The sequence below is a fragment of the Triturus cristatus genome, chromosome 1_1 (assembly GCF_964204655.1).
Source record: "Triturus cristatus chromosome 1_1, aTriCri1.1, whole genome shotgun sequence".
Taxonomy (NCBI): domain Eukaryota; kingdom Metazoa; phylum Chordata; class Amphibia; order Caudata; family Salamandridae; genus Triturus; species Triturus cristatus.
The window spans coordinates 76,940,998-76,968,940 of NC_140579.1; the positions used below are offsets into that span (position 1 = coordinate 76,940,998).

The 27,943-nt window shown below is 43.5% G+C and overlaps 1 protein-coding gene across 6 annotated transcripts in view; it reads right to left on the reverse strand.

Moving 5' to 3' along the window:
* Nucleotides 1-27,943, reverse strand: part of LOC146869487 (RNA helicase MOV-10-like) — a 567,813-nt gene that overhangs the window by 283,566 nt on the left and 256,304 nt on the right. For all 6 annotated transcript variants that reach the window (XM_085654043.1, XM_085654053.1, XM_085654071.1 and 3 more), the window contains 2 exons: nucleotides 21,113-21,289; nucleotides 14,877-15,024 (listed from right to left, as the gene is read on the reverse strand). In XM_085654043.1, the coding sequence (XP_085510169.1) occupies nucleotides 14,877-15,024; nucleotides 21,113-21,289 (325 nt within the window). The remainder of the gene's footprint in view (nucleotides 1-14,876; nucleotides 15,025-21,112; nucleotides 21,290-27,943) is intronic.

A 27,943-nucleotide genomic window follows, 5' to 3' on the forward strand; every position in this document is an offset into this window, starting at 1 on the left:
TCAACTCCGCTGCTTGCGCTGAATTCTGTGCAATACGTGCTGTTTCAACAATCGTGTGCAAAGTTGTGACAGCATATGCTGCAGTCGTCTCTCCATTCGGAAGCTTAAAGCACGAACCATCTACCCATGGGGTACCATCAGGATTCGAAAGAGGAGTATCTTTCAGATCAACTCTACCCTTCGTTTCCTCCTCTGTCCGGAGAAAACAGTCATGCTGTTCCTGAGCATCTGTCTCTACAAAAATCGGCAACAATGTAGCTGGATTCAATGTGTTGCACCGCTTGATGTGCACATGGCTAGCCAAAAGCATCAACTCATAACCTGACAAACACGCACTGGTAAGATGTTGAGTCTTCGTTCTATTCAATAGGGTATCCACTGCATGTGGGACCATCACAATCAATGTATTATCCAATACCAAACCAGCAGACTTTCGGATAGAAACAGCCACTGCCGCTGTAGCTCTTAGACAACTAGGCAACGCCCTAGCTACCGGATCTAAAGTAGCTGACAAATACGCACATGGGCGCTGCTTGTCTCCAAATTGTTGCGTCAACACTGACAATGCACAACCTTCTCTCTCGTGTACATAAAGTGTAAAAGGTTTACTGTAGTCGGGGGTACCCAACACCGGAGCAGAACACAATGCATCACGCAACTCGGAAAAACTCTTCTGACATTCGTCAGACCAAGGAAGAGGGTGTGGGGTGTCCTTAAGAGTAAGTGCCAACAAAGGTTTCGCTAGCAAAGAAAAATTTGCAATCCACTGTCTACAATACGAGGTGATACCTAAGAAGGCACGCACCTCTCTCTCTGTGCATGGCACAGTCATTTGGGCAATCGCTTGAATACGCTCTGGGGTCAATCGCCTTCCCTCCTTCGACAAGAGATGACCTAAGTAGGTCACTTCTTGGCAGCAATACTGCAACTTCGAAGGTGACACTTTATGATGAAGGTCAGACAGGTGTCGCAACAAAGAAAGAGTAACTTCTTTACAAATCTCTTCATCATCAGCAGCAACCAACAGATCATCAACATACTGGATAAGAGTAACACCAGAAGGCAATGCAAGAGTATCAAGCTGAGTTTTCAAAACCTGATTGTAAATGGAGGGACTCACAATAACCTTGAGGAGCGCGCTTAAACCGGAAACTGCGGCCTCCTAAAGAGAAGCCAAAAATATCCCTACTTTCCTCAGCAATCGGAAAACTGAAGAAAGCGTTCTTCAGATCAATAACAGAAAATCAAGCAGCTGAGGCAGGGATCATAGTCAAAGCAGTAATGTCCGGGACAACAGGAAACTGTGGCACAACGATCTTATTGACCTCTCGAAGGTCGATCACAAACCAATACACAGGTGGCTGAGAAGAGTCAGTACGCTTAAGGACAGGCAGAACAGGACTGTTACACACATTACCTCTCGTTTCTTCAACCACACCTTTCTCAACCAAATCATAGATAATCGCTAAAAGAGCTCTTTCGCCATCACTGGAAATTTTGTACTGGGGAATGCGAGGTAATTTAGCATTCAACTTTAGGGTAACAACGTAGGGTGGAATCTGCAAGAGACCAACATCATTGGGACCTGTAGCCCAAAGTGTATCAGGGAGAGAACGCAGTTCCAGTGGAAGGCGATCCTTAGACAGATACATCGGGGAAATCACTTTCTTACCCACCGTAAGATGTACTCCCGAAGGAGAACAATGTAATGTCGCATGCAATCTTCTCAACAAGTCCAAACCCAACAGATTCTCACCACAGTCTGTCGTTAGAATAAGGGGAGCCTCCAATTCACAGGGACCAATAGAAAGGGGCAAAGGACAAGAAACCGGATTACGAACTGGGGCGCCAGAAAATCCAACTGAAACATTGGTCAAGTCAGACAAAGGTGCGCCGGGGAGTTTAGAGTGCATGATAGAACTCTTTGCTGCACCAGTATCCAAAAGAAAAGGTTCTGCCACACCTGATGTAATCACTTCAACATAAGGTCCTCTCTGGTCTACTGGAACTGACACTAATCCCTCCCTTTGTCCATGGCTGTCCTAACTATCATTAAAACCAGCACTCTCACTTCCAACATAATAATCATCAGTGTAGTACTGAGCGGACTGGATGGTCGGAACATTCTGTTGGTCAAAATAATTCATAGAATTCTGAGGGGAAAAGGAACGTTCATTCTGGGGAAACGTACCACGTCCCCTACCCCTAGGTACTTTTTGGAAACCTCCACGACCTCTCAGACCAGACTTACCATTCGCACGCTGTAGCAAGATCGGCAACTATTCTTGAAGAGACCTTCTTCTTTACAATAAGCACACTGATTAGGGCCTAGCGGGAGTAGCGAAGCAAAAGACTCAGGCTTCTGCAACAGTTTCTGAAACTGTGGGGGTTGCTGAAACTGGGAAGGTTGCTGAAACTGATGCTGATTAGAGCAAGGCGGATAAGCCTGCTGCAGAAGAACTTTCGTTTTTAATTCTCTAGTCTTCTTCTCTACTTTATCCTTCTAATCTTTATCTCTATTCTCATAGTACTGTGCAGTAGCCAATATCTGAGCCGAAGAAGAAACAGCCCATGAACTCTCAGAGTCCTTTAACTTATTAGAAAGTTCAGGAAGTACATTAAAAACAAACTTATCTACAAACAACCTCTGACCACCTTCTGTACTCATATCCTGACCACTATGATCAATGAATGTTTCCTCAAACCTAGTGAAGAAATCAGACACACTCTCGTCTTTCTTTTGTTTGCATGCTGCTAACTTGTCCCAATTCACCCGCAGAGGAGGCATCATAGTTTTCATTAAATTAATAATCCTACCAGGTAGTTCTGCAACTAAGGGTTCAGGTTTGGCACCTCCTACCTGCCTCCCATCTGCAGCAGTAATATTAACCCACGTATCTCCTAACTCTGGCGCGTGATCCTCGTGACGGATCTTCGCCCACAAGGGTTGAGGAACTACATTACCCATCAACATATCTATGTCAGCTAAATTCATAACACACGCATCAACTGTCTGAGACAACTCCTTATAATAACCAGCAGGATTTTTACGGGGGTCAGGCAAAGTCTGCTTAAGAGCCAGGACCTCAGCTCTCTTCCAAGGGACATGCACCCACACTCGCTGAAAATGAGCCGGTGCAGCCGCAATACCATGAGCGGCATCAGCCACAACTGCCTTTCTCCATACAGGGGTAACCTCTCTCATAGGATACTGCTTCACTTTTCTGCTAATAGAAGGGTCAGGTTCGAACAATGACTGAGGTGGAAGTCTAGACCTAAAAGTGAGTAGTGTCTCTACCGCTTCCTCAACATCGTCCCTTTAGCAAATTCAGACTGAACATTAAGCAATTCCAGTGGAATTGAACCCAACTCATTATCTTCCCACTCCTGACGAAGGAAGGTACACATGACATCAAAAACATACCTTTGTTTTGGTGCTTCCCACTGTAGGAAGATATCCATAACCACTTGTGGGCTGTACTTGGAGGTATTCGAAACCCATCTACGAGCAAGGAGATCTAACACTGCCCACTCTTCAGGACCAGGGAGCTGACTAAGTCTCTGCTTACGTTCAGAAACAGGGGTCATATTCAGTGACCCAAAGAAAGGAAACAAAAGACTAGTGACAGTCTCAGTCATTCGTTGCCGAGCAGAAGGAGAAGAAGTTGACATGAGGACAGGAGACAAAGTGTTTTGAGGTGACAGACGTAGGGACAGAAATAAGAGAAGTCGAAGATAAAGGAGTGTAAGGCAAAGGAGTGAGGCAATGCTGGTGGCAAGGCTGGCGGCCCTGAAGGGGGCTGCGCCGGGGGAGGAAGAACCACCTGTGAAGCAACGGGTGGCTGAACAACAACAGGTGGTAATCTCAGTAAATGTGACATCAAAGGATCCTTTTCAGGGTCTACAGTCACATTTGAAAGGGGAGATGGCAAAGCCGGGTAACATTTGTCAATGGCCATGCAATGTTGTCTATCTGACACTTCAATCGCACAATCTTCTTCATCTTCCTTAAACTGCCTAGCAGCTTGCATTACCGATATATTCCTTTCCTTCCTATCTTTCTTAGCTTGCTTAATTTCTCGCTGTTTGGCTTCCTTACGCCAAAGGCGGAAAGAGCCAAACATCACCGGCCGGGCTTTCTTCTTAAATAGCGCAACTTCTAGGTTATCTAAAACATCTGATTCAAAACTACCATGTTGGGGCCATCGTAAAACACCATCTTTTCTTGTATAACGGACCCATACTTCATTAAAGGTAATGGGACCTACACCATGCTTTGAATAGAGCTCATAAGTTGGAGTTCCAACCGGAGGTATCGGACACGAGTCCTCCAATCGGGAATCCCTATTAAAACTACAACAAAACCATTTCCTAAATTTGTTAAAACCAGGCATCTTTTAGCTCACTAGTCTTGCTTCAAACTTCAAGGGGTTATCAAAAATGATACGCTCGCAAATATACGAACCCCCCGGCTTCGACTATTACAATGGCCGAATCAAAACCAAGAAACAAAACAAAGTCGTGGGAGCGACCCACTTATACTTAACCAAAATGTCTGTCACACCACCAGAAGACCGTCTAACGTCTCGCCTTACAAATCATCACAAGAGGGACAAGACAGGGCGACAGTCAGGGCAGCAGTCCTTCGCAGCCGTCGGAAAGGGGAAGCCTCGCAGAAAAAAAACCTTCGGTCCACGTAGACATGCAGGGGTCGATGAAGTGGCGGCTATCCTCCAGAATTTCCTCACGGGGCTCCTCACAATCCTCGGGCTTGGACCAGTACTGCTGAAGTCACCCCACGTTGGGCGCCAGTTGAAGAACCGGGGTTTAACCCAGCGGCGTCAGGGGCACGCCTAAAATCTTCGAGTTCACCTGTCTTGGTATACAGAGACACGGAATACTTCTGGATGGCATCAGAGACCAAGTTTATTAGCTGCAGCTAGTAACAGTGATCCTAGAAATACATCACGGTGTAAATTCTCAGGAGACTGCTCATTTTACTAAGGCGAGACGTCTCCTTTTATACCCAATATTCACATTATAAATGTACACCCACTGCACAAAATTCTAGCCAATAAGGTACATTTTCAAACAAAGTGTCACATAACAAAAACTCAATTTACAGTATCCCAACCCAAAAGTTAATTATTAGGAATGTCCCAAATTCAATCTCCACAAGCCGGACAAACCTATAATTGAAAGCATAACCCATGTAATGAAGAAACATAAAAAAAAGAAACGGTAACAGATGCTGAACAAGATAAGGCATGTTCAAGGAAACTAAAAATTAACGCTGTCCTGAACATTGATTGGCAATCTCAGACAAAGATCGATCAGGGAAATTGGCTTTGCGGGGTCAGTTTCAGGTGCAGAGGTCAGTTTCTTACAGTTCATTTCAGAGTCAATAAGAAACCTAGTTAATGTATACATGAACTAAGAAGGCCAGGCCACTTTATTCGACAGGCTACCTTCACAGGCCTACGTGAGGGCAACACAACATGGTGGCACAGAACAAAATTGAGTCAGACTCGAGAATTACAGAACCTCAGATTGTGTTGCTGCAAAAGTTCACAGTGTTCAGGGGTCACGGTTCCACGTCACCCACGATAGGCACGGGCCTCAGCTTTGCTGTGGACTCAGGGTAGCCTCGGGGAAGTCTGGAAATCCACCTCTGGGACTTCGGCGTCCGGCGGGAGCTTCAGAATTGCAGACCGGTCAGTTGCTTCTTTGGTGCCTGCCAAGCAGGGGAGTCACTCCTTGACCCCAAGGGAGATTTCTTCCGTCTTCTAGTCGAGATAGAAAGTCGAAGGTCCAGGATATATGCTGCAGAGTTTCGTCCAGGGTAATCTAAAGTCACAAGGACTGGGTTCCCATACTTATACTAAGTTAGGGGGTTGGACATAATCTAGGGACCCACCTATGGGAGGGTTTGGAAAGAGGGGTGGTTACACCCATTTCCTTTGTCCAGTTTCGCACCAGAGCAGGGGCAGGTAGCCCCTGCAACCGGATTGAACTGGACTATGCACAGGGACACCATGTGTGCCCCAGTGCAGGACTTCAAAGCACCAGAGAGTGCTCCCGCCCAGCCCCAATACACCTCTGCCTGTCTGGGGAGGTGGTTACACCTCCCTTCAACAGGAAACCTATTGTCCAGGCCTCCCCTGCCGGAGTTTCGGTCAGCAGCAGGAGGCCAGACCCGTGTCTGTGGCAGAGGCATCCATTTTGTGATGCCAGGGCTCAGGAAAGTCCTAACGGGTTAGACCCGTGTGAACATGTCTCTCCCTCTAGAAGGGTGGAATGCTACCCCCGCCGCCAGAACTGGCGGGGGTAGTATTCCAAAGCGTTTGACACCAAACACGACATGTTTCCGTGCAGCCATCCCAACGTTAGCATTTACCGCGAGGATATAATGCACTTAAGAGCATATGGTCAGGCTGCACCACAAACCGCATCAGAGGAGCTCCTCCGAACGCTGCAGAGGGGCTCTGCTCATGCAGGGGCACCCTCTCACATAAAAACCAAGCACTCTGCCTTCAGGATTGTTAAGGCCTGCCATAGGAGTTACTTATAGGTTTTATATGTGTGTGTAATGGTAGTGATATAGGTAGCCTCTACCACTGTAAGGGGTGTAAGAACACCCTTACCCAGGCTGCAGTAGCAGACCTGTGGTGCCATTTTGGAGTGCTTCCCAGGGGTGGCATAATACAGGCTTCAGCCCCTGGTAGGCCTCTGAGGTACCTATGCCCTAGGTACATAGTATACCATATACTAGGGGCGTATAAGGCACTCCAGAATCCAATTAGATATGTACCTAATGTACATGCAAACCATTTTACAGAGAAAGCAGATAGACTGGGGCCCTGAATAGCAGGGTCCCAGTCCAACTAAGTCATAAACCAGCAAAACACCACGACAAAAAGTGGGGGCAACCATATAGTCAGATTTCACCTTCCTACAGCCTGTATACAATCTCCGATAGGCTGGCTTCTGTATTTCCACTGCCCACTATTAGGAAGTTACTTTTTCTTTTCACTTGAGCACTCCACAAGAGCACTCCCCCACTCTATTTTGCTCTTTTGTGTACTGTTTTTCCCTTCTACCGCCACTCCCTGTGGCTTCCCTCCATCCATTCCTCTATTTGCCCAAATAGCCACTGTCTTTTAGGACAGACAATGACTGCCAACTCATCCACCTCAAAAACAAAACAAAAAGCAACAAAAAAGCTTTTTCATTCATTTTTTATTATATGTGCAGATTCATCCATATCAGTAAATAAAAGTAGTGCATATTTTATTTTTTGCTTTTGGTGATGTAATGCACAGTATCTTGCTGAATCTGTACACCATCACTAGAAAGGCGTTGCTAAAGCCAATAGGTCCCAAAGGCAAGAACTCCTGGCCTTCCCAATGTTTGTTTTGATTGTCAGTACCCTGGAGCACAGTTTCTTTGCCATTCTTTTGACTGTATGACTATTATCCCTTCCACTGCACACACGCAGGCTACTTTTTTCCTTTTTAAGTACTATGTGAGGGCGCGCATGTTTCTTTGATAGCATCCCAAAGACTGTCCCTGCATGGCCACCCCAATACCTGCCTCGGCATGCTCTGCATCACTCTCTTCGACCCCACCCAACCAATTCTTCCCCCCAACCTGTATTTGTTTTTACATTTCTTTATTACCTCCTTCAGCCTCAGGTTCATTTATTTCTCTTCTGTCTACTCCTACTGCTTCCCCCACCCTCTTTGTTGCTCCCTCAACCCTCATTGTCCTTTAAATATTTCAATTTGTGTGTCTAGTGTCTCCCATTTCTTCCAGGCTGCCCAGTGTTAAAAAAACCAGTTTTTATTCTATTTTACTGCTCTATGTGGCATTTTCAAATCAATAAAAAGAAAAAAATGGCACCCATGCCATTTCAAAGGCACATGATTAGAGAAGGATGTAGCAGCTAGCGGCATTCTGAGGTGCATGGATGTATCCAGGTCATGGCTTTTTTTTTTGGTATAGCATTGGCAAAAAACGTTTTGCTGAGGCTGCACAGTTCCGGCAAAGCCAATAGGCCAAAAATGATTTTGCAAATGTCTTATGTTTGGTGGTGTATTAAAATCCTGATGCAATGGGGGCGTGGCTTGGACGTCACCTGAGATGGCCGCCTGAGTCCGGGGCTCCGCCGTGCCGTGAGGGACTTTTCTACCTTCCGATGTTGTTCCCGCTTCCTTGAAGCGTTTTCTGCCGGTTCCGCTTGTCGGAGTAACAGGGGCACCTGGTGAGACCAAAACGAGCGTTTCAGCACTTTTAAAACGCTTCGTTTTTATCCTGTTTCTGTTCGCGTCACACAGCGGCCGCCATTTTGAATAATGAACGATGCCAGCGCAATGAAGTGCGCGCATATCTGACATCCTCTCAGGGCTGCTCATCGATTTATTGATGATTCCCCATCAACTTCAAGGCTTTTGTGAGGTGGTCCAAGATGGTTATTCACATGGTGTCTTGCTAGGAGGTAACTTCTACTACTTGTTTCCTCGCATTATAGTCGGGTGATGACGCTGTGCCAATGCCTATAACTTTTTAACTCTCAGCAAATAAATTTCACAAGGAGTCCGCTCCCTCTTTTGTGCAGTTTTTATACTTTCACCCAGTGTACATTGTGCAGACGCTTCATGGGGATCTGCTGTTTGATGCTGTACGTTTCATTGCCTTAGTTGCTTGGAGTTTTCTGGCTCTTCATCGGTGGTGGCTGAGGAGACGCTGAGGGGCGCTGTATGATCTTGTTGCGTGCCTATTAAGTTGTCCGTCACATTACTGTGCGTTCCTCTGAGGCGCAATACTTGTGAGGAACTGTGTGGAAGGTATCTATGGGCAAGCTACGCAACCCAAAGTTTGTTTTTGTGCCCTCAAAGAGTTCTTCTGCAGCTCCGTCTTCCTCCTCCTCAACAGCTGGTTCTTCTTCCTCTGCCACAGACCCAATGGCGGCAGCAGCCTCTGGTCGTCCCTCCTTGCCACAGCCAACTTCAAGTAAATCCTCTTCTTCTACTACCTCAACCAAATGCTTGAAACACGACTCCCCTCCTCCGGAGCAGCCATCCTCTCCCATCTCCATGGAGTTAATTCTGGAGGAGATACGGGCTTTGCGTCCGTTCGTTGAGGAAACCAACAATAAGATGCAGCTTTTTGAAGAGAGATGGTCAACGATGGACACCAGAGTGTCATTGGTGGAGCAGCAGATCTCAGAGGTCCAAGTGCACTCTCAACGTATCACCTCTTTGGAAAAATCCGTTCTTGCCCTCCAGCAACATACTGAGGATTTAGAAAATAGAAATAGGAGGAATAACCTGCACATTTATGGACTACCTGAATCTTTGGAAACTGGTGACCCCGTTACGTTTTTCTCCTCCTTCCTCCTGAAACTTTTGGATATGCCTTCTACCACCTCTCTTAGCATCCAAAGGGCTCACAGACTTGGTCCTCGCTTATCAACTTCAACTAAACCTCGAGGAGTCATCATTCTTTTTCTGAAATTCACAGATCTGCTTCTAGTCCTTTCTGCGGCTAGGTCCAAGCGCCAAGTTTCCTGGTTGGGCCAGAGGGTCTTTCTTACTCAGGATGTTTCCAATGCTACAGCAGCAAGAAGGAAAGAATTTGAGTCTTCGTGCCCCTCTGCGCTCTCTAGGCGCCAGATATGGTTTATTTCACCCCTGCACCTTCAAGGTTACTCATCAGAATAAAACTTGGACTTTTCAAGATCCTGCGGAGCTTAAAAACTTTATTCATATCCAGTCCAGTGCTGGCATGGATACTTCCAATTCTGCTTGTGGCTGAGTGTTCCCTCTACCTTTTCTCCCAGGTTTTTTTTTTTTTTTTTCTGATAAATCAAAGTACTGCACAAGCATTATTATATTATATCGTTGGATCTCTCCTTTTTGATTCATTCTTGACAGTTTCTATATGATGTTTCTCATGGTCTGTTATTAATACTTGCTTGTTCCCTTTCTTTTAAGCGTCCCTTTTATAGCCCACTATTACTATTGCTTTAACTGTTGGATGATTACATTTCCATTTTTTATGCATTTCTCTTTGTGCCTCTTTCTTTATTGGCGTTTCTTATTCTTGTGTTTTGGTTTCCTTACCCAGATCTGTTATGGTGCTCCCCTCTCCCTTTTTGTGATTCATAATCTTCATATCCTGTCCTGGTGCGGTCCGGATTGGTCTCCTGGTTCGGGAGGTCATTCTTGTTGCGTCTTCCCATTGTCCCGATACCCTCTTCACGTTCCCTTCAGGTATGTTGTTCTCAGTCGTCCTTTTTGGATTTGTACTGTCATTCCTTGCATTTTTCTCTGTTTATCCTCCCCCTCTTTTCCTACTACCTTGGTTCCTCTTTTTATTTTCTCTCAATCTTCCTTTGTTTCTATCATTAGCCTGTCTTTTTCTTCTTCCTGCATCAGCTTTGTACTCTTTATTCTCTGTTTCCCTTATTTTACTCCAGCCTTCTTTTCTCGCTTCTAGTTTCTTCTACTTTTTGCAATTTTCTTATTTTTTATCTGTTGCTGTAGGTATTGTTTTTGCCAATGTTATCCAGAGTTTTAATTCAGAGTAATCTCCTGGAATGTTAAAGGTTTCATTAATCCTGTTAAGCGTCAGAGAATTCTTTCCCACCTTGCCTCTTATAACCCTGATATAGTTCTTTTACAAGAGACTCACCTTTCGGAGGCGGAGTCTCTCAAATTAAAGCGTGGTTGGGTGGATACGGTCCTATTTTCTCCTTCTATCAACAAGAAGAATGGTGTTGTTATTCTGTGTCATAAAAAGTTAAATTGTAAAGTTTTACTGCAAGAAACGGACTCTGATGGTAGATGGATATTAGCTAAGCTATCAATCAATTCTATTCCTCTGACTGTGTTTAATGTTTATGGCCCTACACAACCTGATTTGCTTTTCTGGCCCTCAATCACGAGCAAATGTACCCAATATAAAGATGATCTTTTCATTTTAGGTGGTGACTGTAACCAGGTTGTAGATCCCTTTCTTGATCGTAAGTCATCGGTTCGATTCATACCCCACAAACAATTTCTAGACACTATTTCTCAAGCATGTCTCACTGACTCTTGGAGACTTTCACACCCTGACACCCTTGACTTTTCCTTTTTTTCTCCTCCTCATTCATCTTTCTCTCGCATTGATTATATATTTCTTTCCTTCTCCTTGTCGCAAAATCTGCTATCTTCTTCTATCGAACCCATACTTATCTCGGACCATGCTCCTATTGTGACAAGATCTTGACTTCCTTCCTCCGCATCCCAAGTCTTCTCGTTGGCGATTTAACAATTCTCTTCTTTCAGACCCTTTTTTCTCCTCTTCTTTTCGCTCCTTTGCTACTGAATTCTTTCTGTTAAACGATGTTTCTAACATTTCCCCCCCATCTTCTCTGGGACTCTTTCAAAGCCACGGCTCGCGGATTTGTTATAGACTTTGTTTCCAAGAAAAAGAAACATTTTCTCCAGAAACAGAAAAATATATTAGCCCATATTAAATCTTTGGAGCATAAGTTCTATTCTTCCCCTAATAACTCCTTCTCTCCGGAGCTTATTCGTGCCAAGCTGGATTTTAATAAATCTACTACTGACAATGCTTCGTCGATGCTTCTTCGTAGCAGTGCCCGATACTATGGTGGTCGTAATAGAGCAGGGAAGCTTTTGGCTAATTACCTTAAATCGCGCAAAGAACGCTCCTTTATTGATTCTATTTACTCTTCTGATAATACTTTACTCCATAAAGCTCAGGATATTCTTGACCAGTTTCAGTTATTTTATCGTACTCTTTATACACCCGAGTCTTCTCCCCCCCCTCTCTTGTCCAAGCTTATTTGGACAAACTTCCTAAACCGTCGACTTCTCATCTTAATTTTCCAGATCTGGAAATTGATCTCTCTCTACATGAACTTTCCGTGGCTTTGAATACTCTCACCAAGGGTAAAACTCCAGGTCCTGATGGTTTTTCAGTTGAATTTTATTTACATTTTTCCGATCTTTTACTTCCCAAGCTCCTATCTCTCTTTCATTCATTTTACTTATCGGGTAAAGCAGAAGGCACATTTCAAGAAGCCACCATTTGTCTTATTCCTAAGGAAGGTCGCGACCCCAAATTCTGTAAGAACTATCGCCCGATTTCTTTAGTAAATGTAGATTATAAGCTATTTGCTAAAGTACTGGCTTTGCGTATAGATCCCCTAATGCCCCATCTCATTGGTAAGGAGCAATGTGGCTTTGTGAAAGGTCGGCTGACCTCGGATAATTCTCGCCTCTTCCTTAATGTTCTAAATAAGGTTTCATCTCTTTCTATTCCTTTAGCGGCTATTTCTGTTGATGCAGAGAAAGCTTTTGATAGAGTTGACTGGTCTTTCTTATTTGCTTCATTGCGTTGGCATGGTTTCGGTCCCCGTTTCATTTCTCTTATTTCTTTGTTGTACTCATCTCCTAAAGCTTCGGTTCTGGTCAATGGTCAAGTTTCTTCATATTTTTCTCTTCAGCGGGGGGTTCGTCAGGGTTGCCCCTTATCTCCCTTACTCTTTGTTCTAGCCCTCGAGCCCTTCCTGTCCTCTATCCGTAACAATGATTCCATCTCGGGATTTCCTTATGGTGATCACCAATTGAAGCTCTCCGCATACGCGGATGATATTCTTCTTTTCATTTCTAGCCCAGACACCTGCATTCCCCCTCTGTTGTCCGAGTTCGAATCTTTCTCTCAGGTTTCCGGTTATAAAATTAATTCGGATAAAACTGAAATTCTTCCCCTCACAAAATTTTGCACCCCTCTCGCCTTCTCCCCGACTGGCTTTGCTTGGAATAGCTCCAAAATTAAATATTTAGGAGTCTGGTTTTCTAATTCTATCTCCTCTTCAATTGCCCTTAACATGTCGTCGGTCTTGTCTCGCATTGAACGATTAGTTTCCTCCTGGAATCCCCTCTTTCTTTCCTGGTGGGGGAGATTGGACTCAATCAAGATGATGATTTCCCCCATTTTAATTTACATTTTATCTATGTTACCCGTTCACATCCCTGCAATTTATTTTAAACGTATTGATTCTTGTTTGTCCAGTTTTCTTTGGAACAAAAAAAGATCTAGAATCTCTTTGGTCCGGCTTCGTAAATCGAAATCCAATGGGGGTGTCAATTTTCCAGACTTTCGTCTTTACCATAAATCTTTTTCTTTTCGTCAGGCATCTAGATGGCTTGCTGCAGTTCCTTCTCCTCTCGCTCCTCTTTGGCTTCACATCGAGCAAATATTTTTGTTGCCCTTTTCGTTTGGAGAGGTCATACGCTTCTCGGCCAAGGCTCCGCACTCGTTATTGCCTTTGTTTAAACATACATCTTCTCTTTTAAGGCCTCTTTTCAATCACACTCCTATTACTAGGGAATCTTTTTTGGACTCCACTGATTGGTATAACTCCCTCATCCTCATAAAAAATAGGCCCATCTTCTGGAAGTCTTGGAGGTCTCGGGGTATCATATGGGTGCACCAGTTTTTTGACGGAGCGTCTCCCTGCTCCTTTCCCCATTTTCAAATGTCCTTTCACTGTCCTCGTTCCTTTTTGCAAAAGTTTGTTATCCTGATGACACTTATTCTTGATATTTTTTACGCTCTTCCTTCCTCTCCTTCCCCTGTTTCCCACGCTCCTCTTCTTAAAATTCTCTCAACCCTTCCCAAGGCCTCTCTCATTTATAAATTCTTTTCATCTCCTAATCCAGATCGCCTTAAATCTAAACTGGAACTCTCCTGGGAGGCGGATTTGGGCTGCGCTTGGACCGTTGCCCTGTGGGATAAGTTTTGGTCCAGATCTCTGAAAATTTCTCGTTCTGCCTCTCTCACTCAATCTTTATTCTACCTATATCATAGACTATATCTCTCTCCACTCTCTCTAACCCGTTTTTCTTCCTCTTCTGAGTCTAACTGGTGGACTTCTTCTGCCCCTAATGCTAACCTTTTTCATCTTTTATTCTTGTGCCCCTCTGTTTCTCAATTCTGGAATTCTGTTTGGCTTTACATTTCTCGTATTTTCACACTCTTCTCAGTACTCAATTTCTCTTCTTTTTCTAGGTAGTTTATCTGACTCTTTAGATCTTCCTATACACTCTTGTGATCTCATGCTTGCTCTAGCCTTTCAACACATCTCCTCGAATTGGAAATCCCTCACAAAGCTTTCCATCCGTCACTGGTGGAACTCGTTATGTCACTTTCACAGGCTTGATACTGCCTTTGCCTCCTCCTGCACTACTACACAAAATAGGGATCTCTTCTGGGTGCCTCTTACCACATATTTAGATCAGATAGTCCCGAAGAATGTCTCGATCATTGCTTCGGAAAATTTGAACCACCTTGAGGGATTTGCTCCTTCTTCTTCTATTTTAACGATACAGGATTTATTTATGGTTCTACTTGATTTGCTATGTTGCACTTTGATTGTTGTTCTGCCTGCAGCACCTGCTCTTTAACGCTCTTTAACGTATAATTTTATATTTTTATAACAGGTTATTGTATTTCCCCTTTCTTCCCTTCCCTTCCTTTCCTCCCCTTTTTCCAATTTTCCCTCAAAATGTATAAAATGCTTTTGCTCGTTTCTTTTTATATGATATTAGCTTGGTTAATGTTATTTATTTTTTGTATTATTTACTTATTTCTTCAGCTCAGCTGATGTCTCTGTATTAACGTTTTCTTGAATAAAGCTTTCAAACATTAAAATCCCGATGCAATAACACAAATAGGTCTCTTACCACTAGTGCAAATGCGTAGCAACGATGACAATCCTTCAGAAGACGAGTCATTTCTAAACTAACAATTTAACTGCAAGAACACAAAGTGCAAGAGAATGTAAGAACTGTAGTTACCTGTTTGATTGACTCAACAAAGGTTACTGTTTTCCCAGTTCCAGGTGGCCCAAAAATCAGGTATGGAGCAGGCCTGGAGGATCCAGTCACTATCTGATGAACAGCATTGAACTGTTCCTGGTTACTCTCCAGGTTGCTATCGAAGAGTCTAAATAAATTAAGAACAGAGACAGGAAAGGTAATATCCTGAATGGGATCCACTAGCTAGCAGTACCAATCAATAGAAGTAAACATGAACTAGAGGTTAACTTTCTTTAATGTGGACACCGAATAATCTTACATTCCCCAAACAATCAAAAAGTGCAATCGGAAGCAAATCACTGTCCGTGCCTTAGATCCTCACATGCAAACATAAGGGTCCCTTTTATACATGCTGTCTGTCGCCCAGTGTTAAGCTATAGCTCTGCATATTTTAAAAACATAACTTGTATAAACACAATCATATATTCAGGTTTGCAAAGTAAATTTGAAGCGGAATGACACGGGTATCCCAACCATCAATCAATAGACATCACAGGTCATGCTAACACCCAACCAAATTTATATCCAAGATTAGTATCCAGGGTGAGAATTCCACACTCCAGTTTGCAGGAGACAAAACTGAAGATCCGATTCACTGGAAATAACATTAATCGCAACACAAGGGTGAAGCTGCCACTAAGTTTTGAGATTTTCCCATAAACCAAAAAATGAGTTTGTGCGCTGTAGACGTTTTTTTTTTTTTTAATAAATTCCTGGACCAGCCAATATCACCAGCCATCCCAATGTTGAATACGGTAACATTTTTTAAGGTTATTTATACAGAGAAAACAGACAAATCATTTGTAAAGTCCAGTGTGATGTCAGTATGCTGTTGGTCCGTATGATACACTAGTGAGCTTCCTAGAAGAGTCTTAAATATATATATATATTTTATTTATATAGTTTTATAACGTGAAAACGTGATCCAAAGGTTTCAGAGTGCTGAGCAAAGCAACCCCCACAATGTGTTACATAACCTAGTAGCTCATATACACAAACCATAATAATCACAAGAGAGTTTGTGGTTCAAGATAGGGCTTCTTGTGTGGTGCCAGTAGTTCCAAGTACATGTGCATTTATGTGAGCACAAGGACCCTGCTGTAAGGGTCTCGGAGTTGAGGTTGGTTAGAACCTTGCATTATGTTAAGAATCTGTCTAGAAAAATCCTTTTAACCGCTTTCTTGAAACAGTGAGTTGATGAATTCAACCAATCCTCCGACGGGAGAGAGCTCCATATTATTGGCGTGGATCCAGTGGAGTGTGGGCCTAGGTTTTCTTTTTTCTGAATCTGTGGTTCCAGCAAGAGGGAGTTGGCACTTTGTAGAGATTAAGTACCCCCTGAAATCTTGAGCTTGTTTTTTAAGGTACTCCGGTGTATCATGGTGTAGGGCTTTATGCATCAGCCACACTATCTTCATCTGGATCCTTGCTTCGACTAGTAGCCTGTTGAGAGACTTTACAGCAGGTGTAATATGTTCAAAGCGTCTCTAGTATCAGTTATTAGTCTCACTGTGGCATTCACAGACCCCTTGAGTGATGCTGTGCTTGATCTCGGTAAACCTCTTAGTGTTGCACACCCATATTCCAGTCTGGATACAACTAAGGATTGGACCGCGAACCTGAGCTCTTGTGGTGGGATTAAAAGTTTCACCTTCTTGAGGTTAAGTTGGAGAAATGCACTACGTGTGGATGCTCTGATGTGCGCCCGCATGTTGAGATTTTCATCCAGGGTTATCTCAAGGGATTTCATTTTTGCACGCTTCCAGATAGCCCCATTCTGCATTCAAGTAACTCTAGAAGGCAGTTGTGGTCAACTGTGTGGAATGCCACAGATGGGTAGAGTAGGAGAATGGCAGGAGTCATTCTGGTCCAGCATGTTAAGTGGCATCCATGATGATTACGATGGCCGATTCAGTGCTGTGACCTGGTCTGAAACCAGACTTGAACTTGTCTAGTAGACTGTACTGTTTAATATGTTGACATAACTGGTTAAGTATACATTTCTTTAGCAGCTTTGCGAGGAAGGGGCTGTTAGACATTGGATGGAAATTATTTAGATCTGTAGTATCTGACATTTTTTAGGAGAGGTGTCACTTTCGCTATCTTCAAACATTCTAGTATGGTTCCTTGATTTAATGAGGAATTTACTATTTTCGTCCTGAGTGGAAACAAATTGAATGATGTCTTATGATTGTGGGGGGGATTGAATGATAGAAATCAGATATTGGTTTATAGATGCTTGTTCATCTCATCTTCAGTGATGGTTTTGAACTTGCTCCATGCGGCCTCATTCTAGGTCTCAGTGGGCTGAATGTGGGTTCAGGGTTTGTCCACTAATGTGATTTCTCACTGATCGTGGAGTATATTGTTATCCGATGTGGCTGTTTGTTCAATTTTCAGTATTTCCTCCTTGAAGGTTAGAAGGCTTTAGAGTTTTCCTGTGTTATTCTTGGCCATGCAATGTTGCCTACTTTTAACACAGACATATGGCTTCATTTTTTTGTTGCTTTCAACCTATCAGCCGTCTCTTTTGACAATTTAATTACTTACACCCACAACTGTACCACTCTACGCCACTCTATTCTATGCCCCTCCACTCTACACAGCGCAACTCCAAACCACCCAACTCTTTGCCATTCTACTCTATGCCACTCCACGCTTATATGACAGAAGCGCGCATGGCTAAACCACACGTGCCTATACCAAGCAGCCCCAACAAAGACTGCGTCTTAACGAATTCCTTTACCACGCAATTTCGAGGCAAATGCATGATTGGTGAAGGGATATTAGTTGTAAAGATCATACCCCAGCCCCCCTGCCCTGAGCCCTAAAACCAAGCCCCATGTACTAAAAACTACCCCGACCCCAGACCTGCCCTTGAGCCCTAAAAATGTCCCCAGCCCTAAATACTGTCCCTTCCTCCTGCCGCCATCAGCCCGAAAACTCACCCCTTCTTAATAACTTCCGACTCTGCCCCCCTGCCGAACCCTTAAACTGCCCCCACCCCTGAAAACTGTCCTCCCCCCTGCCCCAAGCCCTAAAAGCTGACTCCCACATCGTAAAAACTACCCCGAACCCAGCTCCTCCACCATGAGCCCTATATATTGACCCCACCCCAGAAAATTACCCCAACCACCCCCTTCTCTGAGCCCTAAAGCCCGGAACCCTGCCCTATAAACAACCCTGACCCCACCTCACCGAGCCCTAAAAAAGACCCCACCCCCAGAAACTACCCCCACCCCCCAAAACCCAGCGCCACTTACCAGACTGCCTCCTCTCCCAATCCTTCCTCTTCCTGTGCCCGGCCAGCCGCGCATCTAGACCGCACACTACCTTAACCACGCATGTACGGGGTTAAGGCATATGCGGGGTTAAGGCATATGCGTGGTTAAGGCATATACGGGGTTAAGGCATATGCGGGGTTAAGGCTGCTGCGCCCAACTCCACACCAATCTATTCTACTCCACACCACTCCACGCTACTACACCCTCCTCTATACCATGTCACTAACCTTTAGCCATTCTGAACAACAGCCACACTGCTGTACAATATGGCTATATGACGTTGGCAATGTCAATAGCTCTCACACAGGCAAGGCCTATTGACTTTGCCACTGCTTGCTTCTTTGTTGAACCAAGGATGGGAGAATTTGTTTGGTGTCTTTTGTGGCAAACCAGAGCTACCACCTCTAATATATCTGACATTGGTTTGTAGTGCTCAGTAAGCTCATGTATGCTCCTTAGTTTGTTTAGTGGTGGAAGGTTTCTCTAGGATAGGGAAGTCAGGTCATTTCAGCTCATGTTTCTAGTGTCTCTCATACAGTGCTTTTGTTTGATCTCTTGACATTTTGGTGTGGGTGTCAACATAGAATATGATTTGGTGATTAAGTGACCAGTCAGTTGGGATGATGGAGTCTGTGGTAATGGCACCTCTTCATTATGATTAGATCAAGCACAGTCACTTTGGTGTGCGTCACACCTGTACCAGTTTATGATTGCCAAGTATGTTTTTCAGAGTAGTGACCTGTATGTCTTCCTCATTGTTCCAGTGGAGACTGAAGCCTCTGAGAAAGATGGAGTTTGAGTGTAGTAGGGAGTGTACCACAGTTGTTTCCATTAGTTGTTCGAGGAACAATAGGTTGTTCCCTGCCGGCTGGTAGAGAAGTTGAACTGCCTTCTGTGTGTATTTCAACTCCCATGTATTTGCAAGAAGATGAATTATCCACCATGAATGGCTTAATGTGCAGAGAGTTTCAGTACATAACTGCAATCCAACCAACCAGTCGTTGCGTATGATCGAGTTGTTTGATGGTAAAATTAGGAGGTGCAAAGATATCCATCAAGGGATTGGACGACTGATTTACCAAAGTCTGGGTTCGAAATATCATGTCAATCTCATGAAACCAGATCGATTTGGCAATGCCTGTGCCAGATTTATCCACTGACCTGCAATTGAATAACAAACACTTTATTGTTGGCTCTGACTTCTAGTGATTGTTCTTGTGGTCCTTGATAAGCAGTTTCAAGATCAAGGTATTGGGGTTGGGCGTCTACACCTTGCAGCATGATATTGGTGCATTGCTGATTGAAATGATCGGTATCTCGTAGGTTGGTGAAGTGAGTGTCTGAGCTGCATCTTGCTAGGATTGTAATGGGTCTATATAGTGTCCGCCTTAGAGATTTAGTTGGACGTGCGGTTTTTAGGTTGAGCCTGAGCCAGTGCGCATGCTGTAGTGGAGTAGGGAGTAGAAGCCCCGCCCACTCTCCGCCCCTATTTGCCATTGGCTTGTGTCATTGTCTGTCCTAAATGTTGGCTTCTGATTCATAAATGGGATAGGTAGTCCCTCCTTAGTACCGCCTCCTCTTCATTTGTCACCTCCCATGGCGACTGGCCTGTTTACTTCGGTTGTTACACTATTTTCTTTATCCAATTTCTCTTACTGCAGAAACAACGAGCTTTGGTGCCTACTTTACAACCCTTCCCTCCCGTGTTGTCCGTGTCATCTTTATCCCCCGCCCTCCCTCCCATTGTCCGTGCCTTCTTCCCCTCCCCCCCCCAGCCCTCCCTCCTGTTGTCCGTGATGCCTACCAATAGGTCTCGCATTTACGCGCACGTGATTGAGCTATTGGCATTGTAAATGGCAATGCCTTTTATTTATGCTTTGGTTTTTAAAACATAAATAAAATGCAGTGTCATTTACAATGCCAATAGCTTAAACTTGTGTAAATGCGAGACCTATTGTATTACAAATACCTGTTTAGCTAGTGGTATGGCCGGTTGTGTGGTATCGTAAGAGTGTGTGGGGGTAACCTTCTTAGGTGTGTGAATGCCACTAATGCATACGTTTTTACCTCCAGTACGGCTAGTGAGGTCGCATTTAAGTTAGTGATGATGCTTTTTACATCCTCGCTAAGAAAGTGGAGTTTGTATTCCAGCCTATTGAAGCTGCATCCACAACAGATAGGGTCACACTTACCTCACACTGCTACACTCCTTCTGTCGACTACTTTAAATGGTCGGTAAGGGATTCCCTCAAATCTTGTTAAGAAGCAACAAACTGAATAAATTGTGAAAGAACGAAACAAATTCATAGATCTGACAGTGAAGACGTCCCAATGACTCTTGCGGTTAGCCTTAAAACGCAATCAAACGCAAGAAAAAAAGGCAAGCTGCTGAGGATTTCATTGTGGAAATCTCAATTATAAAAATGAAAACACTACCACAGGCCCTCCCCTCTCAGGCCTCTAACACATCAGAGAAGAAAACAGGGTGAACTGAAAGATGCCAATGGTTTCAAGAAGTTTCCAACATCTCCCATCCAAAAGCACACGAGGCAGAGGTGATAAGGGGTGTATCCCCACTGTTAACAGATTGGTGACCTCTTTCTTACAAGAAAGTAGTGCTCATAAAACTATACCCTGCTAGTTTATAAACTAGAAACGATGTGATCGCACGGCTTTCTTCAATTAATTTGCAGCCCATTTGTAGCTGAGAAAGCATGCTTAAATTGCCCCCAACTGCTTTAGAGTAAATGTAACTACTGGACCCCATACCATGGAAGAACACAAACATTTGTTTTTCAGTGCACCACTCTCCAGGTAAAAACATGTAACCCACATATGACGCACTTGAAAGGGCACTCAGCGCCATTTCGTTTTGCTGTAGCCCCACAACTCGAACGTAAAGCTGCCGGCCCTCTCCCATTCGGACCTTACCGCAGTTTTGTTCCAGGAGGTAAGATGCACTTCCCGTAGGACGCGGAGGGAAAGAGAACATCTTTCAGGTGCTTCTGTGCCGCGAGCTCCACTGCTCTATGCTGCACTCTGAGAGGCAGACGATTAAAGGTGAAGGTGACATCGAACTTCAAGTGGTCAACAAACCTGCCTAAAAGGCTGCAAAACACAAAAAGATTTCAAGCGATCAGCCTGCATGATCAAACTACCGACGTTCACGAGAAGACCACACATTCTGGACTGCACTCTCTCGTTTTCCCCCTCACTACCACCTTCACAAACGAATAGGTTTTATTGCTTCTACAGGATACCCCTTCCAGTCCTAAACGGTATGAATTCTAACCTAAGATCCAGTCCCAGAAAGCAGTCTTGTTTGAGCAGGATAATCAGCAGAGTGAAGGCAGTCATTTTTGAAGCTAGCTTTTGGTTGTTTTCTCATGGCCAGTGTTTGTAGCTGGAGATCTTAACCAATTTGGGCACGTGCCATTTGAAGGACTGATAGATGTACTTCCTGGATTGAGGAATGTGCAAGTGGAAGCAGACTATGGGGTCTTGTTGCAGTCCACAGTATGGGATGCGTTTTGTTATTTTATTATATATTTGGTAGTTTATATCACACAGAAACGATCCAGGGTTGGCATCTCTCTTGACATAGTAGCAGCTGCACAAAGGAGTAGCTAACGCAATCAAATAAGCAGCTATCACATAAATCTAAAAATTAGATAAGTGGGAGGGTTAATGGAGAGACCCAAACTATAAAATAAGAAGATAACTTCTGTAAATATACAAATTGTTTTATGAAGAGAGGAGTGCTGTTCTGAACTAATTTTAAAAACTTTCATGTGTACAATGTTAACTATACAAGACTGTACATTTTCCGCATTCCCCCACATCGTTTCTGAAATTAATGCATACACTGGTCTAAATCACAACCCTCAACTATTTCAAATGAATCCAGTTTTTGTTACGTCAAATAACTAGACTGACTTATTGCTACACAATAAAAAAGATTATTATGCATTAAATATAATAATGTGTGCACCTAGAAATTTACATACAAGTATGCATTATCTTTTTTTTTTTTTAAACAAATCTGAGTTTGGCTTATTTTGCTTTACCCGACCCCCCCACCAGCCACCAGCCACCAGCTTACAGGCATTACAGTTTATTTGCATATATATACATTTAACAGAAAAAATTATGACATAGCCGCTTTTAATTTAGACATATTAGCAATTACTACTTTTTTTTTTTTTTGGGTTAGTCAATATCTTCTATCCATACTCTGAGTGGATCCCAGATAGCTAGGCCTTTCTTTTTCTTATTCAAGCCCTTACATCTGTATATGGCTATTTCAAAACTATAAGTGGCAAGTAAGCGTGCTCGCCATTGTTGAAATGAAGGTGGATGTAGATCTAACCAGGCCGACGCTAAACAAATTCTAAATATTGCCATTGCAACAAATATTAATCCCCTTATTTGAGTTGATCGAGAAACCCCTTCTACCCCCAAAACTATTTCTGCTGTTATTACAATATCGGTTTTGAGGATTTTAGAAAGAAAAATAGAAATATCCCGTCTAATGGTATAAAGTTCCTTGCAAGTAGCAAACATATGTATTAAATCCACTTCGGGAAGTGCGCATCTTGAACATCTTGTCCCCTTGCCATTGCTCCATTTTGCTATCTTTTTAGGAGTGTAGTATAACTGAAAAAAGGTCTTGTAAAATTGTGCTTGTAATTTGGTTGATATTAAGATTGATTGCGAGAGGTTGAATGCAATTTGAATGGAGTTTTCGGAAATTTCTAATTTATCCTGCCATATCTGAATGTGTTGGTCGAGGTCGTCAGGTAGATTAGTAATTAAATTATTGTAGATTTCACCAATTTTAATTGTATTATCCTTTATAATCATATCTATTATCTGTATTTTCTGAAAAGCTATGTTACCACCCCCTTTTTTCAACATAAAGTCTCTTACTTGCAAATACTTGTAAAAGTCACGATGTTCTAGTGCAAATTTATTCTTTAGTGACTCAAATGTATTAAACACAGTTTGATTGAAAAATACACCAAGTTTTGTGATTCCTGACATAACCCAACGTTTCATACATGAATCTGAAAAAATTGCGGGGAGATTTTGATTGCAGTGGATAGTCGTGTAGTATGAAAATCTACCAATCCCCAGTATTTTGTGTACATTACCCCAGACGTAATAGATTCCTTTAAGGGTTTTAAACCGGACCTTTTTGAAATGACAGTCATAGGTCAAGCGCCAGAGATGATCTCCCGTTGCTGCCCCGAGAATAAGTTTGCCATTATGAGCTCTTCCTCTTTTTTAGCTAATTCATTTTGTAGGTTTTTTAATTTAAATTTTTCCTCTTGATTGTTTTTAATTGAGAATCTCAGGGTTTCTCCTCTGATTCCCGCCTTAAGGGTATCCCAGACAATTTCCAGTGGTGCACTGCCAAGGTTATTTTCTAAAAATGTGGGGATCCAGTTCTCTAGAACCTTACAATATTCTTCATTCAACAGAAGAGCCCTTTCGAACGTCCACCTATTGTGTTTAGATTCTATTTTACCAGTATCAAGACATATGGTTAGAGGGTTATGGTCGGACAATACCTTGGGTAGTCGATCTATGGAGCTATGTGTGGCTATATTGTGTGATGCAAATATATAGTCCAGCCTTGCGAACTTAAGATGTGGGTTTGAAAAAAAAGTGTATCCTTGATTGTTTGGGCACTTCAATTGCCAACAGTCGGATAACCCATGTGTGTTGCATAATTCTTCAAGGGCTCTGAAAACTTTCGGTTTTCGACCTTGATACTTAAGTTTATTGTGCCCCAGTACCCAGTTTGAAGGAAGATTTAAGTTAAAATCACCACATACTATCAATGGTAGTGGCCAATGAACCAGTTCGTTGGATAAAAATTCTAAAGGACCTGGGTCATCGTCAACACACCCGTATACCGAGCAGATAGTTAATTTCTTCCCCACACCATAATGGCATTCGGTGATTGCCCATCGACCAGATTTATCTGCAGCTGATTTACCGAATTGAAGACCCCCGCTACGAGCTAAAATTGCAACTCCCCGTGTTTTATTGCTCTGAGTTGTTGCCGTAATCACCTTATATCCGAGAGGTTTTAAGACTACAATTTGGGACCTTTCAACATGAGTTTCCTGGAGGCAGACAATGTCTGCCCCAATTGAGTTAAGACCAACAGCTGTTCTCTGTCTTTTATTTGGATCGTTTAGGCCACATAGGTTAATAGTTAAAATTTTAATTTTACTCATTTTGAAGCTTTAGGAATACCAATTTTCCTAGCCTGATCGTTACGCCTGTAAGCCCTCCCCATCTCACTTCCCCCCCAAGCCCCCTAAAACAAATTGAGACTGAATGTGTAAATATAGAAAGAAAACCCAGTGCCCCCTTCCCCGCCACCCATCCCCACCCCCCAATTCCCCTAAGAGAGGCTACCGGATTCAGGTTGAACCAGGTTGTGGGCATCATTGCAGTCAGAGGGCAGCAAGCGGCGGCTGACCTGACATATATCTTTATTTCCCATTTTCTTAACATCCCTGTGTGTTTTTTTTTTTTTGTGCTCCCCTCCCTCTTTGCCATTTATGACTTGCTTGTTTTAACATTCCTGTTATATCTAACTAAATTCAGATTAGGTTATTTTTAGAGAATTACGGTTATTTTTTGGGTTTGTTTTTGTCTGAGATTGTGATTTCTCTTAAATACGCTTCAGCTTGAATCTCACTAGTAAAGCTTCTTGTATTGCCGTTAAAGATAATCTTTAACCGTGCAGGATTCTGTAAGTAAACAGTGGCGCCAATGCGTTCAAACGGGGTGAATAGTTGTCTCATCCTCCACCTTCTTTCGACAGTAGCATGGGCCCAATCTGGTCTGCAAAAGAACGCAAAGTCTTTAAATTCTCTTTTTTTTGTCGGTCGTGCGAGATCAAAAATAGTTTCACGTAGCACAAAATTGCCAAAGTTAACAAGGAACGCACGGGGATATTGTGTTGATGTCTTGGTTCGCTTAGGGAGTATCAAGGGAAAGCGATGGGCCCGATGTATTTCCTTGTTAAAGTCCCACTTTTGTAGTTGTGGAAATGATTTTTTCAGTAGTGTGATTCTAAAACCCCTTGGATCATTTCCCTCAGCGTTCTCAGGAACCCCAAGAAAACGTAGGTTGTTTCGTCTGGCTCTATTTTCTTGATCTTCAACCTTCACCATTAAGTCTTTGATTATGCCATCCTGTTCTTTCCCAAGTGTTTGTAGATCACAGACATCTTTCTCCAAATTTTCCGTGCGTATTTCCACAGAGGCCATTCTGTCCGAAATCTCTAGACAGGTTTGTCCCACCTTTTGTATTGCTCCTTGAAGTTTCTGGATAGCTACGTGGTTTTTCTTATTATCATGTTTGACATCTTCATGAAAGTTCTTAATTGATTTGAGGATATCGCACAGGGGGAGTTCTGATTGATCTCGATTATCGTCACCCATCTCAATTTGCAGGTTTTTAGTTATCTTAGGTTTCCTCAAAGCCTTCCCCATGGGACTTAGGTTTACATCAGATTCTTGTGGTAAAATATTCCTGGGTTTATAGTTTGTTTGTTCGGTGTTACTCCCTTGATCCGTGGGGTCTTCAAACATTAGTCTATTTTGTCTCTTTTGTCTTTCCCTTTTTCTTTCCTGTTTCTTCTTTGTAGAGCTACCTCTTAAGGAGGTTTTCTGTTTCTTTGCATCGAGCTCTGATAATTCAGGGTCTGACATTATAGATTCGGAACTGGTCTGTTCCAATTTCTGTTGCTCACTTGAGGTTGAGGCGCCGGTTTCATAAATTTCAGAACCTGAACTTGAGTCAGGATCGGGTTCTTGTAGCACAGAGTGGGCTTTGTTCTGATCTTGGTCCCGAGCAGGGCATTGAAGATAGCTGGTGTCTTCCAAGCCTTGAGTGGCTTTAATGTTGGAACGGTCAGAGCGGAGACTTATGCCGATACTGGGTTTTTTTAACGTTGTGATGACCGCTGTTGTTGGTATTTCTATTCCTTGCGCCCCTGTTTGTACAGGTGTGGTCTTATACAGTTCATTTGGTTCGTATGCTTAGTTTGATTCCGTTTGTGCAGTATTCAATGCTTCTCCCACACCTGACAGACTCTCAGTACACACGCTAGTTAGGGGGTTAACTCCCTGTACCCCTAGCGTTGTGTTACTAAATTTCAAATCAGGTCCGGGTTGGCTGCAGCCCTCTACAGGGCCGGAAGATATTTTGGCCACAGTGTTAAAGATGTTTGATATTCGAGGTTGGGTAATGTCTGGTTGTCCGCTGCTTCTTGCAGCAATCTTTAGGTTTTTTATTGTTTGGAGCCGCTTCGCTTTTTTCTCCAGCAAATCAATCATATCTCTACATTCTTCATCATCACCGACCATATCCTTGTCCTTATCTTTTTCCTTATCTTTATCCTTGCCTTTCGATTTTGTTGTGACTTTGATTTTGGCCTTCTCCTTTTCCCTTTCTTTATCCTTTTCTTTCTCCTTATCTTTCTCCTTTTCTCTCCCCATCTTGACTTTCAGCCCTCTTGTTTCTGGGCGGGTATGACCACTGTGAATCTCCTGAGTAAGCTGAGTAGGCTGGTCACCCGGGGCACCTTGACACCCCAATAAATCATTATCAATATTGGTGTCGTTTTTCTGCTCTGGGTCAGCCCTCTGCTCCTGGTCCTGCTCCATGTTTCTAGGTGGGTTTGTATTTGAGTTAGTAATTACCGTCCTAAGCGTTGCCCCTCGCTCTTGCTCACCTTTATCCTCACTCTCACCTTCAAAGAAATTACCTGGTCGTCTGAATTTCTGCCACCTCCTCTTGCCGAGCAGCACTGTCCCGACAAACAGTGTGTGCCCTAGGAGGCAGGAAAAGTGAAAGACGAAACACCGCATCGACCAGCATCAGCCACCAATCACTTGAAGCGCTCACTGCGGGATTAGCGTTGCAGCGCAGGTCACCGTAGGATTACCGAAGACCGAACGTAGCAGAAGCTGACATGACCGCCAGAGCCGTCCCTGCCGCTGCCACGGACGGATCCGACGAACGAGCTGCGAAACAGGTCACAACCGCCAGGTTAGACTCCGGGTTTTTTTTTTCCCACAGACACAGCTCTATCTTTATCGGTAACTCGAAGGAGATTGTATACCGGTGCTTTCGCTGATCTCACTAATCTCGCCGGTGTTCGATGTTCAGTATTAAATATTAGATAACCATAGATAGCACATTGACTAAATTGCGATTATCGTAGGCTTGAACAGGTTCCAACGCTCAACGCTGTGTCTCCCTGTAATCGCTGTAATCACTGTAAATGCCCGCTATCTGACTGGATGCATAACAGCTAATCCTTGTTAAGTATTTAGTCAATTTGTCGCAAAAGGCTCACTGGGGGTTCACGAAGATTCATGAGGGTTCATGAGCTCGTTCGGTTTTCAAACCATGCCGCCATCAACACACAGGAGAGTGGAGCTCTCAGGTCAGCCTGTGCCGGTTCGCGCTCCAATCACAATGACGCCATCTTGCCTCTGCGCTGTGCCCTGCGCCTCCAAGTATGCATTATCATTGTCAGAAATGGGGCTATTAATTTGGGAGGGTGGTACCCATACCAAATCAAACCCTTTGATTAAGTCAAAACACAGTTCTGGGGGAATCTCTGCTCAACCCCTGGAAATTATGGCACAAGTAGTAGGCAATTGCAAGACAAGTATGCAGTAAGTTCAAGCAGTACCAACCATTTTAAAGAAAAGAACACAATATCTC